Source organism: Chroicocephalus ridibundus, chromosome 5, assembly GCF_963924245.1.
Source record: "Chroicocephalus ridibundus chromosome 5, bChrRid1.1, whole genome shotgun sequence".
In the NCBI taxonomy this organism is placed as follows: domain Eukaryota; kingdom Metazoa; phylum Chordata; class Aves; order Charadriiformes; family Laridae; genus Chroicocephalus; species Chroicocephalus ridibundus.
The window spans coordinates 46,270,197-46,287,674 of NC_086288.1; the positions used below are offsets into that span (position 1 = coordinate 46,270,197).

Genomic DNA, 17,478 nt, shown 5'->3' on the forward strand with positions numbered 1-17,478 from the left:
AATATAGACAGTGAGAAATGAACCATTGAAGATCAGATTTAGTCCATTATTCCTGGATCAAAAACTTGACAGTTGACAAGTATACTGGAATGGGCAGTAAGTGGTCCTACTCTATTTGATGGGTTTCTAGACAAGTCCAAGGGAGATAAAATTGCAGATCTTTGTATCCTGGACGGTTTTGTTTTGTTTGTTTTAATAGCAAGACAGCATCTATGAGGAAAGGATTAAAAACATGCTTACATTATTTAAATATACCCTATTAGCAATTACTGGTTATTCCAATTTATCATATTATCTTTTATTATCATGAACACTGTTCCATACGGAATCTGCAGCTCAGTTTGTGTCTATACATTATTTTAATTTAGAATAGCTTCATAAGAATGCTTTGGCTCTAAATACAAGCAAAGCACTCTAAAATACTTTAATTAGGTCATGGATCAGTTGTCACATCTTTTTAATCTTGGACACGTAGAACAAAAGACAAAATCTACAAGAGATGGATTAATTAAACCATAGCTTTATTAATTTCTTCCATTTGATAATTGTTCAGGAATGGTACATACACTCAAGCTGTCATTGTTTCCTTAATTATTTCTAGGTGCTTGGAGCACCGTCAGCATCCCCTATTGATCATAGCTGTTCTCTAGATTGCTGCTTTGTGCCCACTGTCTTCTATCCCTTAATAAACACTTCAAGGCTTTGGAAAAATGGCATTTCCTCAATGGATTAAACATTAAGAGCTTCCTTTCTTAATAGGTAGATGCCTACCTTTAACTTTGCTTATGATTCTAAAAGTTCTAGTAGCTCAACACAATATGTTTATGCACCCCTACCAAAAAATGTGCCAGTGATCAACACTGGTACCTCTCAGCCCTCCCTTTACTCTTTTTTCCTGTATGCAATCCCCAGCAACATGCACTAGACTAAAGTAGGAATTGCTTTTTTGAAGACATGGAACTCATCATCTGTGTCATTAATGAGGAGGTTAAACAGTCTTGGCTCCAGCATTGATCCATGGAACATTCCATTAGTGACCTGCCTCCAGATGGACTTCATGACACTGATCACAACTGGGTGAGACCACCAGTTTGGCCAATTTTCAATGCATCTCACTATCCACTTGGCAAGCTCACACTTCTTCAGTTTCTCTACAAGGATGTTCTGGGAGATAGTGTGAAAACTCTTAGTAAAGTAGAGATATGCAACAGCCCCTGCTCTCCTTGTGTTCAAGGTCAGGTTGGACAGGGCTTTGATCAAGTAAAAGATGTCCCTGCCCACAGCAGGGAGGTTGGACTAGGTGATCTTAAAAGGTCCCTTGCAATCCAAACCATTCTATGAGTCCCCTTGTCATCTCATTGTAGAAGGCTATCAGATTGACTGGGCGTGGTTTCCCCTTCATAAATTAATGCTGACTATTCCCAGTCACCTTTCTTTCCTTCGTAAATTTGGAAATGGCTTCCAGGAGTATTTGCTCCATCTATTTTCCAGGGATCGAGGTGAGGCTGACTGACCTGTTGCTCTCCAGATCCACTTTCTTTCCCTTTTCAAAGAAAGAATGACATTTGCTTTCTTCCAGTCTTCAGGAAGATACCCCAGTCAGTTAACATGATCTTTCAAAGATAATTGAAAGTGAACTGGGGCAGCTCCCTTGGTATCTGTGGGTGCACTCCATCAGGGCTTATGGACATCAGGGCTCATTGGCTCATTTAGAGCGTACTGCCATGGAAGACTTTTAGCTTTACTTTTGGAGAAAACATTTCTTTACTGTTGTTAGATTCAAACTAAGAGTGATTCAGAACAGTTCTTGTAGCTTTTCCAGTGTTTCTCTACAAATTGTCCCTCTTTATTTTGAGGCACTTTCCTCAGATTTAGAGCTCTGCTTTCCATTTAATGCTTTGAGTAGGTCAAAACAGTTGTGGCTGCCCAGGGAAGTGGTTGAGTCACCATCCCTGGAGATACTTAAAACACATGATGATACGGTGCTTAGAGACACTGTTTAGTCATGGACTTGGCAGTGTTAGGTTTACAGTTAGACTCGATGATCTTGAAGGTCTTTTCCAACCTAAATGATTCTATAATTCTATGACTTAGGCACATCCAGGCTATTTAAATGTTCCCTAACCAGGGGTAAGCCAGCTTGCCTTCTTTCCTATTGCTCTCAGGGGCCTGAGATCCCCAAAGACAAGTCTTACCACTAAAAGCTGGTTATTTAGCCTGGTTATTATTTTTGCAATTATTAGTAATCTGTTACTCCACTTAATGTGGCCACACTGATATTTTTAAACAGGTTTTTATCAGAATATTTGTTTATAAATTAAATCCTATGAAAACCCACGTTTATGAAAACAGCATGGTTGCTTTTTGTCAGTTACACTTGCAGGTTGTTTATTGTTTGAAAAAAAATCATGTCATCATCTTTTAATTTCCCTTTGATATACATGCATAGAGATGGACATATATTTTTGTGTGTGTATCTGTCTAAGAAATCATGGAATACTTACACATTTCTGTTGTTTATTAAAACTTTCCATAGATACTGGTATAATACAAATATTTTCAGTAAAAAATAGAAAACAATCAGCCTAACATTTTCTGGAAATATATTCAGAAAATATAAAATTTCAAATGGATGTGTGTCTATATATAGTTTTTGAATATTTATATATATGTATATAAAATTATAAGAAAAAAATGTATAATTTGTTGACTTCATCTGATTTTCTGCTCTTTTTTTTCCCCTTATGTTGATTTTCACTTTCAATATGCAGTAATCACATTCCAGTTGTTTGAGGCTGTTTTAAGACTTTAATGATGAATAGAAATTTGAATAGGTGGTGTGGTTTAGCCCCAGACAGCAACTAAGCACCATACAGCTGCTCACACATTCCCCTGCCCGGTGGGATGAGAGAGAGAATCAGAAGGGTAAAAGTGAGAAAACTTGTGAGTTGAGATAAAGACAGTTTAATAAGTAAATAATAAGTAAAGCAAAAGCCACGCAAGCAAAGCAAAACAAGGAATTTGTTCACTGCTTCCCATTGGCAGGCAGGTTTTCAGCCATCTCCATCACGGTTACTTGGGAAGACAAACACCATCACTGCGAACGTCCTCCCTTCCTTCTTCTTCCCCCAGCTTCATGTACTGATCATGACATCACATGATATGGGATATCCCTTTGGTCAGTTGGGGTCAGCTGTCCCAGCTGTGTCTGCTCCCAACTTTTTGTGATTCCTGGCCCACTCACTGGTGGATCAGTGTGAGGGGCAGAAAAGGCCTTGACTCTGTGTAAGCACTGCTCAGCAATAACTAAAACCTCCCTGTATTATCAGCACTGTTTGCAGCACAAATCCAAAACTACTATGAAAAAAATTGACACTGTCCCAGCTAAAACCACCACAATAGGATTCAGCATGAGACGTGTAGTGGGTTGTACATTCCTTTTGCCCTTTTGACGTTTGCTTTTTGGCATGTTCAGTTTTTAAGTTATACTGAATCACTCAGAATTTTGGTGACCTTTGTAATCATCTGTTTATACCTTTTTGCAAAATTTAAGCTTGTAGTACTTGAATTACCTTACACAGATTACCAAGTCACTTATATATGTACATGATTCTTGTTAAATACATGTAAAGACACCTTTAACTGCTCCTATATGAGTGCATGAATTTTATATCCAAGATGAAATGACATCTTAGTTTGAAGATCTAAGGGAAAAGGGTCTTTTTTTGAGAATCAGGTCTAAAAAACTCCATTGCTAGGTGGTCACTTTGTTAGGAGAAAGTGACTGAGTATGACTAAATCTAATCTTGCATTACCCTTCAAGGAAGGATATATAGAGTAGGTCTCCCAGTTAAATCCCGTCAGAGCAAGCTAACTGGGTTGATAGTGAGAGATGATGGCTGTAGGTCTGAACCTTCTCAAGCTGATGAGATCCCAGAACCTAAATAACTTTGGACACATCTTCTAGTCATTACTCAAGTGCAGGAAAGTGGCTTGTTGCACGGCTGTTATCAGATTCACAGAATCATAGAATGGGTGAAGCTGGAAGGGACCTCTGGAAGTCATCTGGTCTAACCGTCCTGCTCAAGCAGTCTGACCTAGAGCTGGTTGCCCAGGACTTTGCCCAGGTGGCTTTTGAATATCTCCAAGGATGGAGAATCCGCAACCATTCAGGGCAACCTCAGAGTAAAAAAGTGTTTCCTGATGTTCAGAGGGAGCCTCCTGTATTTCAGTTTATCCTCATTGCCCCTTGTCCTGTCACTGGGCATCACCGGAAAGAGCTCAGCTCCATCCTCTTTGCACCCTCCCTTCAGTTACTTATATACATTGGTAATATCCCCCCTGAGCCTTCTCTTCTCCAGGCAGAACAGTCCCAGCTCTCGGCCTTTTTTCATAGGAAAGATGCTGCAGTCCATCATCTTTGTGGCTCTTCATTGGGCTCTCTCCAGTATGTCCATATCTCTCTTGTACGGGGGAACCCAGAACTGCAAACAGTGCTCCAGGTGTGTCCTCACCAGTGCTGAGTAGAGAGGAAGGATCACATCCCTTGACCTGCTGGCAACGCTGCAAAGGTGGCCAGTGGTAACCAGGGCTGCATTAGGCAAAAAGATAAAAATTCTAAAAGAAATAAAAAACTTTAACACCCCCATCCAAAATGGATCTAAGTGCATGAAATGTTGTCCGGCCATGAGTCCTAATTTCACACAAGCAGCAGTTCTACCAGTAATCACTACAATTCAGGAATTAAGCTGGATTTCAGTGTTAAGGTTGTTGTTTGTTTTCAGGTTTGGGGTTTTTTTTGGGGAGGAAGGGGGGGGGACAAAGGGCAGTTGTTTTAGTGTTTGGGGTTTTTTTGTTTGGTTGGTTTGGATGGGTTTTTTGTTTTCTTTTCTTCTTATGATGAACATTTCTTAATGTGGCTAGTAGGGGCTTTCTCCACTTTCTAACCCAACTAAGACTCCTCCTTTACACAATGTAAATCAAATGCACACTTTTTTCTCAATATGAGGTGCCAAAGAATTTAGTATGTGGGTCTTAGTGAGAAAATGGCTGACGCTATTTGTCTAACAAAAAAAAGGTATATGACTGCTGCAAGGTATCAAGTGTATTGTTTCCCATCGGTGTGAATTATATCACCTAGAAAAATGCAGATCTTATCACACGTATTCCAGAAATATAATTGTTTCATAGGGCTGCTGAAATGATTATAGGAATGGATATTCTATGCAATAAGAGGAGACTGAAGTACTACCTTAAACTGTCACGGCTCATCGCAAAAATGCATGAAGTGAAAAAGGGACAATAGGAAACACAGTGGAAGAAGAATACGTACTTAAATTGAAGGACAAATGGGGCATGAGAAGAAATGGGTATAAATTATCTACAAATACAGTGATTATGGAATTAAAGTGTCTCTAATGAAAAAAAGCCTGTCAGATTCTGGAGTTCATTTTGGAATGAGTTTCCTACTTCCAGTAGGATTAATTGGGGTTAAATGTCTGAGCTGTTTCTGAGTTGGAAGCTTGATAAGTTTGTGAGTGTGGTTATTATCATATTAAGATTATTATTAATTTTATTATGACATGACTGTCTGCAGTGGCAAGGAAGCAGACCTGATGACTCAAGATGTCTGTGTTTCTTGCCTTGACCTAATTTTCACTGAAAGTAATTAATTTAGATTACAGGATAACTTTAAATGAATTTGGAAAGAAATGGATAACTGAAAGTAGTGTTGGCTTTTTCTAGATAAAAAGGTTTCTCTGAAAAATAATTTGACTAGCTGTAACTCCAACAATACCTTTGGCTGAAGAGTGGTTTGATACTATTGATGTACAAGGATAAAAACATGTCAGTTGGCAAGACAGACAGTCCTTCCTCCCCCAAAATGGCTGGATTTCTAGATTATTAGATTTTAATTTGTGAATTACTAATTATTTATAGGGTTTAAAAAACGTGTTATGAACTTCTATATTAATGCTTTTTTAATTTCCTTATTTGTTTATGTCTATTTAATACTTTCTACTTAATTATTTTGAAGAAGATTTATTTCACCTAACTTTAGATTCATAACATAAAATAATTAAGTCAAGCATTTTAAATTGTTGTTTTGACACTCCATGTATTTTCCCTCTGTCCACCAGATTTAACTTTCAAGTATATTTGTTAGTGTATCTCCTTGGATAGTCAAGCCTAAGGAAATTATTTTCCTGCTTTCTTTCCAGTGCTGCTGTCCAATTACCAAATATTATTTCTTTATTTCACAGTTCAGTATTAATATTTATCTGAAGCTACAGACTGGTAATTTGGCAGAAAAATGTAAAATCTCATCAGTACCAAAATGGAAGTTAAACAATTTGTTGGTGCCTGATTCCAAAACCCAAAGCTTTCTTTGACTGCCATTTCATCTTGGATATACCTAAAGTTCAAGTGCTTTTAGATATGAAAGTTTTGTAGCTGGATGCTCAGAATCACTTCCATCTCAACTGAATCTAACTTAGAGCGTAAATACCAGAAAGCCTTGCTGGAGTTTTCATACTATTGTATGTTTCCCCTTGGGTTACATCACTTAGATATGCTTTAATAGTGCATCAGACTTTCTACAAGGAGCTGTGATAATTGGTTTCCTTTAATAAGTATCTGAACAGAAGATGATGCACTCCTAGTTGTTACGCTGATTAGATGAATCCAGTCATCCACATATTGGATCGAATTCCTAGGTTAGGAAATTCGAATCTAACCCTTGCCCACGTGCTGGACTAAGCTATCCCGTGGTCGCTCTTAGACTCTCCTTTTACAGGGAATATTTTGAGTCACTGACTTGATAATAAACCTAATAAAACTAACAATAATAATAAAACTAATAATGAAACTAATAATAATAATAGTGGAAATGTCATTCCTAATTTTTAGCACACAGCCAAGAATTGTTGATAATTTTTTCCAATAACTGTTTGATTTAAAGTACGTTTCAGAAAAATCTTTGTGGCCTCCGAGTTCCTTGCTCCTCACTTCAGTGATTTTTGGCACACAGGTAAAATGCACGGCAATGGAGGTACAGCGAACTGTGGTCCTCCTCTGCAGAAACCTTGTTGTTTCTCTGCAGAGACCAGGTACATAGAACTTTGACTCTGTGATACTGAGCAATATAACATTTAAGCATGTTTAGAAATTTGTTTTGTTGTCTCTTTATCTGACAATGATTGTTTGTTCCTCATCTTTTAAGAAGTCTTTTGAGAGTTTAGGCAACCTTATGGCAATCTAAGAAAAGTATGCAGCCTTAGAACTGAGGCATTTGAATTTTGCTACTGAAATTTCATATTATCAGTTTGTCATCCGAGATACACTGCACACAAATTATACTAAGAACATGCAGTCCTAATGGTAATATAATAAGGAAAAGAGTTCTGATGGAAATTATTCACTGGGGCTTTCTTAAGTCTCTTCTCCACTATTTGCATTGTGTTATAGGAAGTTATGCCATATGGGATTTTTTTTTATTTTGAATGTTGCTATAATAGTCTTAAAAGCAATATAAATATGCTTCGATTTCACATTAGAAGTACTTTCTTTCTGAGTTTCTACACTGGAGACAAACATGATTTATTTATTTATTTTTAATAATAGGAATGTTTAGGTTAATATAAAATCTCATTCAAAATGGTCTTTGCTCCTCTTTCAGCCTGATTTCCTAGGGAAATGAGGCTTGTGTAAGTATTGATCTGTTGGTAACTCCTAATACATTTAAAGTGTTGTCCAGTTTCAACCTATGCAAAAATAGGGAAACAGAATTAAAAAAAGTTAAAAAAACCCCAGCAACTGGAGAGAGAAGAAAATGCAATAGAAACTCAGACTTGTGTTCACACCAAGAGCAAGGCGAGTGCAATTCAACCTTGTCTTTGACACTGACTGGCTGGTTGGGCAACCCATGTGTAGAGTCCTGATAAGGCAGAGCACATGCTGTTTCTGCCAGAGATTGAAAGCATCATGGAGAAAATAGGATGGAGTGGGTTTTCAGGCAGTATAGGAGCAAGACAGGGGAAAATTAAAATAAACTTTTTACTTCAGCTGCACAGAAATAATTTTTTATTATATGGATAAATAAAATTGTGGTTTGAAAAGAAGGTCATAACAAACTTAAATACTGCTGAAAGTTTATGATGAATTTAGAGAATGCTGAATTAAAAAAAAAAACAAACAACTTGCATACAGAGCCTTCTTTCAGCAAAGGATAATAGTATAAAGAAAGCTTAAAAATCAGATTTTTCTTGGCACAGCCACAACGTAATTCCAGGTAATATATCGATGGGATTGTATTCCGTAGCTGGGCTAGCTTATTTTAAATGCTTTTAACAAGTCTACACAGTAGAACGCAACACAATTTGGAGATGTCCAAGGTGGTCTGAAGTTAGTAAAGCTGCATAACAGCAAGGCAGCCCTACACAGGCTACGCTAGCCTGGAACTTGGAGCTTGGAGTTGGAACTGAGTCATCAGTGTGGCACAGTCTTACCTGATTAGAACTATCTCTGAGCAAGACCCATCAGCTGGTACATGACACTGTGCAGATATGGCTAAGTTACTTCTGACCACAGAGACAGTGAGCGCCTGTGATCTGGGTTTAGAGGTTTCTGCAATGGGTTGTTTTCCATAGTCTATGGAAGCCCTTCAAAATACAGAAGTGATTTCCTCATAGATTGGATTAATAGTATCATCTCTAAATTTCTATTTTGCAATGCATAGTTGTTTTTCCCATTTCTTGAATTAAGAAGGGAGATGATGCATTTTCACTTCACTATTTTTCAGCTGAAGCTGTTTAGAAGTAAGGTGGCGTGATCTCCCATTTCCTAAAAGGATGAAGGTAGACAGCATGTCATGCATGTTTTCCCTGTTGCCTAGATTAACGTTCTTTTAGTTCACAACAGTTTTCAAGATTGTGGCTCTGTATTTATTAAGATATCAGTCTCTAGAACTACGAGAAAGGAGGCTGTAGTGAGATGGGGCTTGGTCTCTTTTCCCAAGTAATTAGTGATAGGACAAGAGGAAATGGCCTCAAATTGCACCAGGGGAGGTTTAGATTGGATATTAGGAAAAGATTCCTCACTGAAAGGGTTATCAAGCATTGGAACAGGCTGCCCAGGGAAGTGGTTGAGTCTCCATCCCTGGAGGTATTTACAAGATGTGTAGATGTGGTGCTTAGGCACATAGTTTAGTGGTGGACTTGGCAGTATTAGGTTTACAGTTGGACTTGATGGTCTTAAGGGTCTTTTCCTACCTAAATGATTCTATGATTGGAGAAAAAAAAAGTCTTTAATAGGAGTGATAGCTCTTCTAGGTGGAGGAGAGCAGAGTAAGTATCTGAGCAAGAAAATGAGGACTGAGGAGCAGGAGTGAAGGAGAAGGCGGCAGTTTGAAGGCAGATTTGTAGTGATGCAGTTGGGATGATACTGTTGGGATGCTCTGTTGGATCCTCCCTACCAGTGCAGGGGAGTTCTGTATTTCTGTAACACACACTGCACTTTTTCTTATTTTGTGCTGCTTGCATTTGCTGTTTCGGTTTCCTTTTTAGTTTTTAGCAGGTGACTGCTCTAGAAGAAGAACAGTTGGGAAATAAAGAAAAAAAGGTGGAGAGTACTGAGGGAGTTGCTGCACATGTTTAAAAAAAAAATATTTCTCCCGAGCAATTCAATATTCAGTATCTAAGCCATTATTTTTTTCCTGACAGCAGGTAGTTTAATTAATGAGGAGTTTATACTTTTTGGAAAAAAAGTACAAGTATAAAACTTACCTTTAATTACAATTTTTTTTTTTTTTTTCAATTCTAGGAGAAACAATGAGAATTGCCTCTTCGGAGTTTGCTGACGACCCATGCTCCTCAGTGAAACGGGGCACCATGGTGCGGGCTGCTCGTGCCTTGCTATCTGCTGTCACCCGCTTACTCATCCTGGCTGATATGGCTGATGTCATGAGGCTTCTATCACATCTGAAAATTGTATGCATTTTTAAAATTATATATTCTTTTTGCATGTTTTATGTGTAGAAAAATAGGGAACAAATAAGTAATGGATGCCACTTTGGGTTTCTTTCTCTGTTTCACTGTTTTTTCTTAAAGTGATGAACAAGAAGTAGGAGATAACACACTTCTACTGTTCTACTTCTTATTAATTTTCTAATTTTACATAAATAACTTTTCAGAGACTTAAAGTAAAAATTATCAGATAACTTCAATGCCTGGACTAGTATTGCTATTAAGCAGCTGTGAACTGAACAGATGCATTTACTTAACTCGCCTTGCCTGTTACGCAGACGGTTTACTAACTCAGTGCTTGTAAAGTACTGCTATCTTGTGGCAGAGTTTAGGTACTACAGTTAGTCTTTTTCTTTTTTTTTCCCTCTGCACAACTTTTGGATGTATCAGGAGACTGAATCTTTAAGTTGGAGTGAGACAATAGTACAAGGGTCTAATCAGTCATCAAAGAGGAAAAATAGAATTAAGAGGTATTAAATGTCACCAGATAGTTTGGTATGGATTTGTATTCACTTTTGGCTGCCACGATTCAGGTTTTTAGATAGGAATATTAAAAGACTTTGCAGGTGATAATGGGAAATGTAATTTTTTTTTCCTAGTTATTGGACTTCTTCACTTTTATTGCATAAACAAACAAAAACCTCTGAAACAAAATAACATGTTGCAGAAACTCATATACAGAATATTTAAAGCCAGCAGAGTGCATGTGTGAGTTTAGCAGAGGAGATGGAGAGTTATTTCTTTTAAATAACTGTCCAAAAAGTATTTTATTTTTATTTTTATTTTTAAATTTGTCTTTTTAACAGTGTAACTGTACAATGATATTATGTTCTGGACAAACAATGAGAACCCTCTGATTTGCAAACTGTGCAGATAAGCTAAATAGTTTGAAAACAGTTTTCATAATGAAAAAGGCAGATTTTTCTGAACAGATTCTAGTGAGCTCCGCTCTAATGAACAGAATGCTGCTCTTGTAATTGTCAGCACGTGGCTCTGATTACGTGCAGTGTAAGCATTGTCTCTCTCGAATATGCTTTTAATTTTTCCCCACAATAATACTCCATGCAACTGTAATTCAAATAATCCTTTGCTAGTGAGATGAAAAATTTAGTATTATTAACAACAGATTTTTCTAAACCTTATGATTAAAATTCAAATTCAAGGTCTTTCAATATGAGAAATATTGTTCTTGCATCTGAGTCTTTTTCCTTCTGTTACAGCAATGGGCTCCATTATTTAAAACACAGATGTCGAATACTGTTTTATAAGTGGGTGTATTTACTTTGACAGTTTGCACCCTAGCTTTGCAAGGACAGTGTATGGCAATGTCATTTGACACTCTGCATTTATCAGATTTTATTATGAATCCTGTTTCTAAGAAGCTAGACATCTCCGGTTGTTTTTAGCAAAATTCAACTTACAAACCTTAAATTTTATTATTTGTTTTCAGTTTAAAAAGGATGATTTGTTTCTGAGGACTGACAGTGTAAATTATTTTATCTTAGTGTTTTATAAATAAAAATTTTAGATGAACACAAATTGAATTACTAGGAAAGAAGAAGTGTTTATATTTTACAAAATTGATGAAGAGGCAGCTCTTGTATTGACTCAAAGGTAACATTCAAAGACAGGTGTAAATTAAGACTGACATGATAGAGTAGGATCAACATCTTTCAAAATCTGATTATCAGAGTGGAATCTGTACCAAATTCTCTAGTAATTTTATTTAATAGGAGGCTGGAAGGACTTACAAAAACGTGTATCAGATGTAATGCCTGTGCTTGTCATTACAAACAAGTTAAAGATGAAAGTTTCAGGTAGTTTAGTATAAATGTTTCTTGATGTGAAAAAAGATGTTCATATTTTATTGGGAATCCTGCAAGAACAAATTGGTTAATACAATGACGCTTTTAAAATTTTTGTTAATGGTTAAGGCAGGCAGGTAGTTCAGCTTTAAAAAACTACTGGTCTTTTTAAGTGTAAAAAAAGAGGTAAGTGGATTCTGAATAAGGTGTAGCTTGCAACTCTCAGACTTAGTATAAAATTTCTAACATAACAACTGTGGATTTCTGTGCTTGAATTACATATTTTCCTACAGGAATGTGTGGGTTCGCTACTGTGCTGCACTGTAATTTGTAAATCCACAGCAAGTAGGTAAAAGCTCAAAATAAAAATACCCTCTCTCACTGGCAGGAAAACACAGTTAGAGGAACACAAATGATAAAAAGGCAAGTTCTGCACATAATTGTGCCTTTCTAAATTCATTAGATGCCAGCTACTGCTGAATTTGTGAATTCCCAGTGGCGTTTGGAGAGTAAGCTTCAAACCTCGGTTCTTGCATAGGAGCATGTACCTTTCAGAATTAGCTGTTTCTCTTCAAGGAGAAAATTTGCCTGTTGTTGAAAGCTTATGCACGGTGTCATGAATTGAAGCAATAGTATTTAGAAAGAAGGATGAATAAAAACTTTTTAATTCTCAATCCTTTTGCTTGGAATTGTGTTTTGTCTTGTGTGAGAGAGAAATAAAACTTTGACTTTTCATCTAGTGACAGAAAGATTTCCTTTACTTATTCTATGAAATGAGCATTTTATCCCTTCAGATATTTTCCCTTGCTGTACATAAGGTGAAGTTTCACAATAGATTTGGTAGATTAACTTGTTTGTATAACTGGGGGTTTGTATCTTTACCTGTTAGCTAGAGGATGACTACAATTTTCTGTGGTAGATTTTTTTATCGATTTTAAAGTAACTGAAAAAGGAAAGCTGAGAGCTGAGAAGAAGAAATCATAAATATATTCTGGTTTGAATCTATTGTTGTTTCATTTATTTCACAACGATACGGTGTTTTGGATATATCAGGGTAAATTTAAATATTAATGGTAAGTTTGAGTTTCCTTTTTAAATGTTATTTTTTGTCCAGAATTAATAACTTCCCTTTGTTTTCCCATAAATCGTGTACCACACATTAAGAACATATTCATCTATGTTGTTTGAAACCCGCATATATTAAACATTTCATCTGATAACTGTGAGTGGGGAAATTAATACAGTTATGCCCGTTACATTAGTTTTACATGCAAAGTACAGTAAATGGAAAGTAATGCACAATGGCGATCAGACAGCTTCTCTATTAAGAAACCTAATTAAAGTTAGTGGGACTGTGATAAAGACACTGTGCAGTGATGGAGATGAAAGCTAAACTGGGTCCATATAATATAGAGTATTGGGTAGAATAGTTATGGACTTTGTTAAAGAGCGCACCTGGATTAGAATGCTAACAAAGTTGATATTTTATGTTCTAGGTAGAGGAAGCACTAGAAGCAGTGAAAAATGCGACAAATGAGCAAGACTTAGCGAATCGCTTTAAAGAATTCGGAAAAGAGATGGTAAAACTGAACTACGTAGCTGCTAGACGACAACAGGTGAGTATGTTTTAAAGCAGTGGTTCTGGTTCTAGTGGTTCTAGTTTTGGTTCTAAAGATCTTGTAGTTTATGCCCAAGTTTGGTTTAAAATGTACAATAAGTAATTGATGTGTCATGGCCTGTAATTTAATCACACTGATTTTTTTGAATGTGATGAAGTTTTTAAAAAATGCAGTTTATTTAAGAATATTTTCCAAGTGTCTTCAATTAGTAACAGAATGAAGGATGAAAAGGCAAGTGATTCAGGAAGTTCAGGATAGTTTTCATGAGGTGGTTATTCCCATTTAATTCTAACCTATGTTGATTTGAGGTCACTCTGACAGCTGGTAAAACATGAGCTCTTTGGTAGTCTGGTATAATTCAAATTTAGCAAGAACAGAAATCTACTTTGTGTTTAAAACCATCATTATTAATTTTCAAATACTTAAAAAAACCTAGTACTCAATTCATTCGTCACTAAGGCAAATGCAAAAAAACCCAGAAAGTCACAATAACATTTATTCAGTGCCTGCAATTATACAACTTTGCAATAAAGGTAACATTCTCTTGAACACTGTTCTTTTTAAGAGTCCTGACGGTGCTGACACTGTGGAGTTGAATAAGGTCTCTCCAACTTTGATTGTATTTGAATACCACCATTCAGGAGTGTGTCATCTTAGGATCGCATAGCTTTCCATATTCATCTGTCTATTTACTTTATTTTCTGCATTACAGTAATGACAATTTACTTCTGTATCACTATTTTATCTTTTTATGAAATACAACATTTTCAGAGTTATACTGAAATTAAATAAATTAAAAATGTAAAATCTAGTCACTATATGAACAGTACTATTCTGTATGTTCAGACAATTCACTTGTGGAAGTATAGCTACAAATATGGGAAAAAGAAAAATGTGAAAGCTAATGACGGTATATGTCTCAAGTTCTTAGTGGCGGTATGAAGAGATAACAGAAGACCTCGGTTATAAGCCTTTCAAAATTTTCTTCTTGAGGTGCATTTTTGTAATGTCAGTAAGGTTTTCGTATAACTGTGGAAAATCTTGATAGCATTAGAACTTACTACTTAGATGTTTGTACGTTTTCTTTTAATCTCTTCTGTTTTGTAGCCTGATAAAGGTTTTAGGAACTTAATTCTCTCTGAAAACTGTTACCCGTCAGTCATGTGTGGTTGAAATTAGTCAATGGGTAGAACCTTTAAATTCAGAATATCTGTGTTCTTTTTTAATTTTTTGCCATAGATACTACGTGTGAACTTAAGTAAACTATTCATCTCTCCAGACTTCTTTGTTCATAGTTTTTAAATAGAAGTAATGATGTTTTATTACTCCATATGAATATTGTTAGGGCTATCAATGGTTGAAAGGCTTTCATGGACAGTGTGATATATGCTACAAATAAATAAATAAATGGATTAAATAACAATAAACCAGTGTCATCTTATTCTGGTAACATATTGTACAGTAGCTGGCGCTTGTTGTCAGGGGAAACAAAAGAAAAGTATATGTCATTAAAACTAACACTAAATGATACAAGGAATAGAACAAATATGAAGGAAAGGCTAAAAACAATGAGGGGCGTATTTATTAGGTCTTTAAGAACTAAAAATATGTTCATCGATGTAATATTTTGATTTTGATTTTTTTAAAGTTCTACCTTATGATTTTATGTGTGTGTATATATATTTATAGATATATTTATAGATATATATAGTACTTACAAAAATATGGCACTTGCTGCAACAGGATTGTTGCACTCGCATTGCCTTTATGGAATCAGCAGATTGAATCCAGTCAGTCGGTAGAAGTAATTTTGAATGTTTTATATAAATTTTCAGTAGGTCATTGAATAAGGAAAGCATATAGACTGATAAGAAAATATTGTGAAGAGGGTAACAGCTATAGGAACACAGAAGGAATGGAGTTTCTTGGGCAGCAGAGAGATTTCTTTCTCATATGATCTCATATGATCTATGGTAGATCATAGAATCATAAAGAATTTCTTCCTAATATCTAATCTAAATTTACCCTCTTTCAGTTTAAAACCATTACACCTTGTCCTATCACTACACTCCCTGATAAAGGGTCCCTCCCCATCTTTCTTGTAGGCCCTCTTTAGTTTCTGCCATTGATTCCATCTCTGCTAAATCACTGGGCTATATTTGTGCAGGGACACTTAAGCTGTATAGACAATACATTCTAATGCAAAACCTGACATTTAAAACTGTAATAATTGCATGTTTTTGTATAGGAACTGAAAGATCCTCACTGCAGGGATGAAATGGCTGCAGCTCGAGGTGCTCTGAAGAAGAATGCCACTATGTTGTATACTGCATCCCAAGCATTTCTCCGTCACCCTGACGTTGCAGCCACTAGGGCCAACAGAGACTATGTCTTCAAGCAAGTACAAGAAGCAATTGCTGGTATCTCCAACGCTGCCCAGGCCACCTCACCCACTGATGAGAACAAGGGGCACACTGGCATAGGAGAGCTTGCTGCTGCACTAAATGAATTTGATGTAAGTATCAGAAGTTTATTGAAAATGAAGTGCTTCTCCATGAAATCTACAGTGCTTTTAACTAAGTGGGTCTTGAACAGGACTTAAATTTCCCTTTTCATTCAGGTCCATTTTCTCAGACTGCAGAGGCAAAGTACAGAGATTGATTTGTGTTATTTTTAATGAGGAATAGTTATTTGCTGCTAATAGACTTGAATTACAAGCAGTTATTTGTGCTCACATGCAGGTGCCGTGATAGAGAGAAAGAAGTCCTCTTTTCCCCTAGTGCCCTTGAAAAGTCTAGTTACATAGTTTTGAATAATAAGTCTGATTAATCTGGCATTTTAGTTCTGTGACCAAGTTCTGTGATTTGTTGAATGGTAAAATATTTGTCTGGCAAGTCAGGAAGTCAAGACAATAAAATAAAGATGGTGATGGAGCTGAACATCCTGGAAACATTAACATTCAACTTGAATTGTGAATTATGTTAATCAAATATATGGAAAAGACATCCTTCAAACACAGTTGATACCCATCACTTCAACTGCAGGCAAAGTGCTGGAGCCTCTATTCCAGAAATAGCTACAGTTTTGCTTAAGTAACTTTCCTAACAACTAATTGTTTAGCTGTTAATTTCATTGCCAGTCTTATATTATGATTTTTCCCTATGTTACAGTTGAGGACTGTTCTTTAGAAAGTGAAAAAAAAAATAATTGCAGATAGTATCTGAAAATATAATTTTTTTCTCTTTCATGCTCTGACTTTAGGTAAGGGTTTGTTAAAATTATAATTAGGACATGGTGTCTTTTTCAGTTTGGTTAATAAATAACATTGCAGTACAAGCATCTGTCATACACCTGCAGGAGCTACTCAATCCTGCTGTATTTAGGGCTGAAAGTACAGAGATGATGTACAGGTGGTCCATCTCATACTGTGATGGACTGGGCTGCTCTTCTGCATCTGTGGCTTACTGTCATTGGGCATACTTTGGAGACAGCAGTAGAAAGGATAAGCATTATGAATTAAATGAAGTTCAAGTATTGAATAAGATATTGAGAAAAGGCAGAGAATGAGTATATGAATAACAGCAAAAGGGAAATGGGGACAGAGGTGGAAACACGACAGCAGAAAATGTGTGGATAGATGTAGGAAGAGACAAAGAGGATAAAACCATTCAGAACTACTGCAGGACCCAGAGGTTGACTCCAGTTTCATCACACTTTTCAGGTAAATGAAACAGTACTGCCTGCATCGACTATACTCGTCTTTTTTTTTTTTTTTTTAAATATCTTTATTTCTCGATCTATAGTTTTTCCTCTAAATTTTTTGTGGGTTGAGATTTAAGTAAATCTGCATGGTTTTCAGGGCCTTCTCAGCTCACAGGTCCCTTACTGGTACGACCCTGGGAGTAATATCCCTGTTTGCTCTGATTGTACTCTGGCTTTTGTGTGGGACTTTGCATGTTATGGACAGCAGAGGTTTGACAAACAGTAAAAGGAAACATGTGACAAACTGATGACGATGCTGCTCTCTGGAAA

The 17,478-nt window shown here is 36.4% G+C and overlaps 1 protein-coding gene across 2 annotated transcripts in view; it reads left to right on the forward strand.

The window, feature by feature from the left end:
* The window catches only part of CTNNA2 (catenin alpha 2), a 519,842-nt gene that overhangs the window by 117,940 nt on the left and 384,424 nt on the right, over positions 1 to 17,478 (forward strand). For both annotated transcript variants that reach the window (XM_063335103.1, XM_063335102.1), the window contains 3 exons: positions 9,820 to 9,986; positions 13,324 to 13,443; positions 15,695 to 15,961. In XM_063335103.1, coding sequence (XP_063191173.1) covers positions 9,820 to 9,986; positions 13,324 to 13,443; positions 15,695 to 15,961 — 554 coding nt within the window. The remainder of the gene's footprint in view (positions 1 to 9,819; positions 9,987 to 13,323; positions 13,444 to 15,694; positions 15,962 to 17,478) is intronic.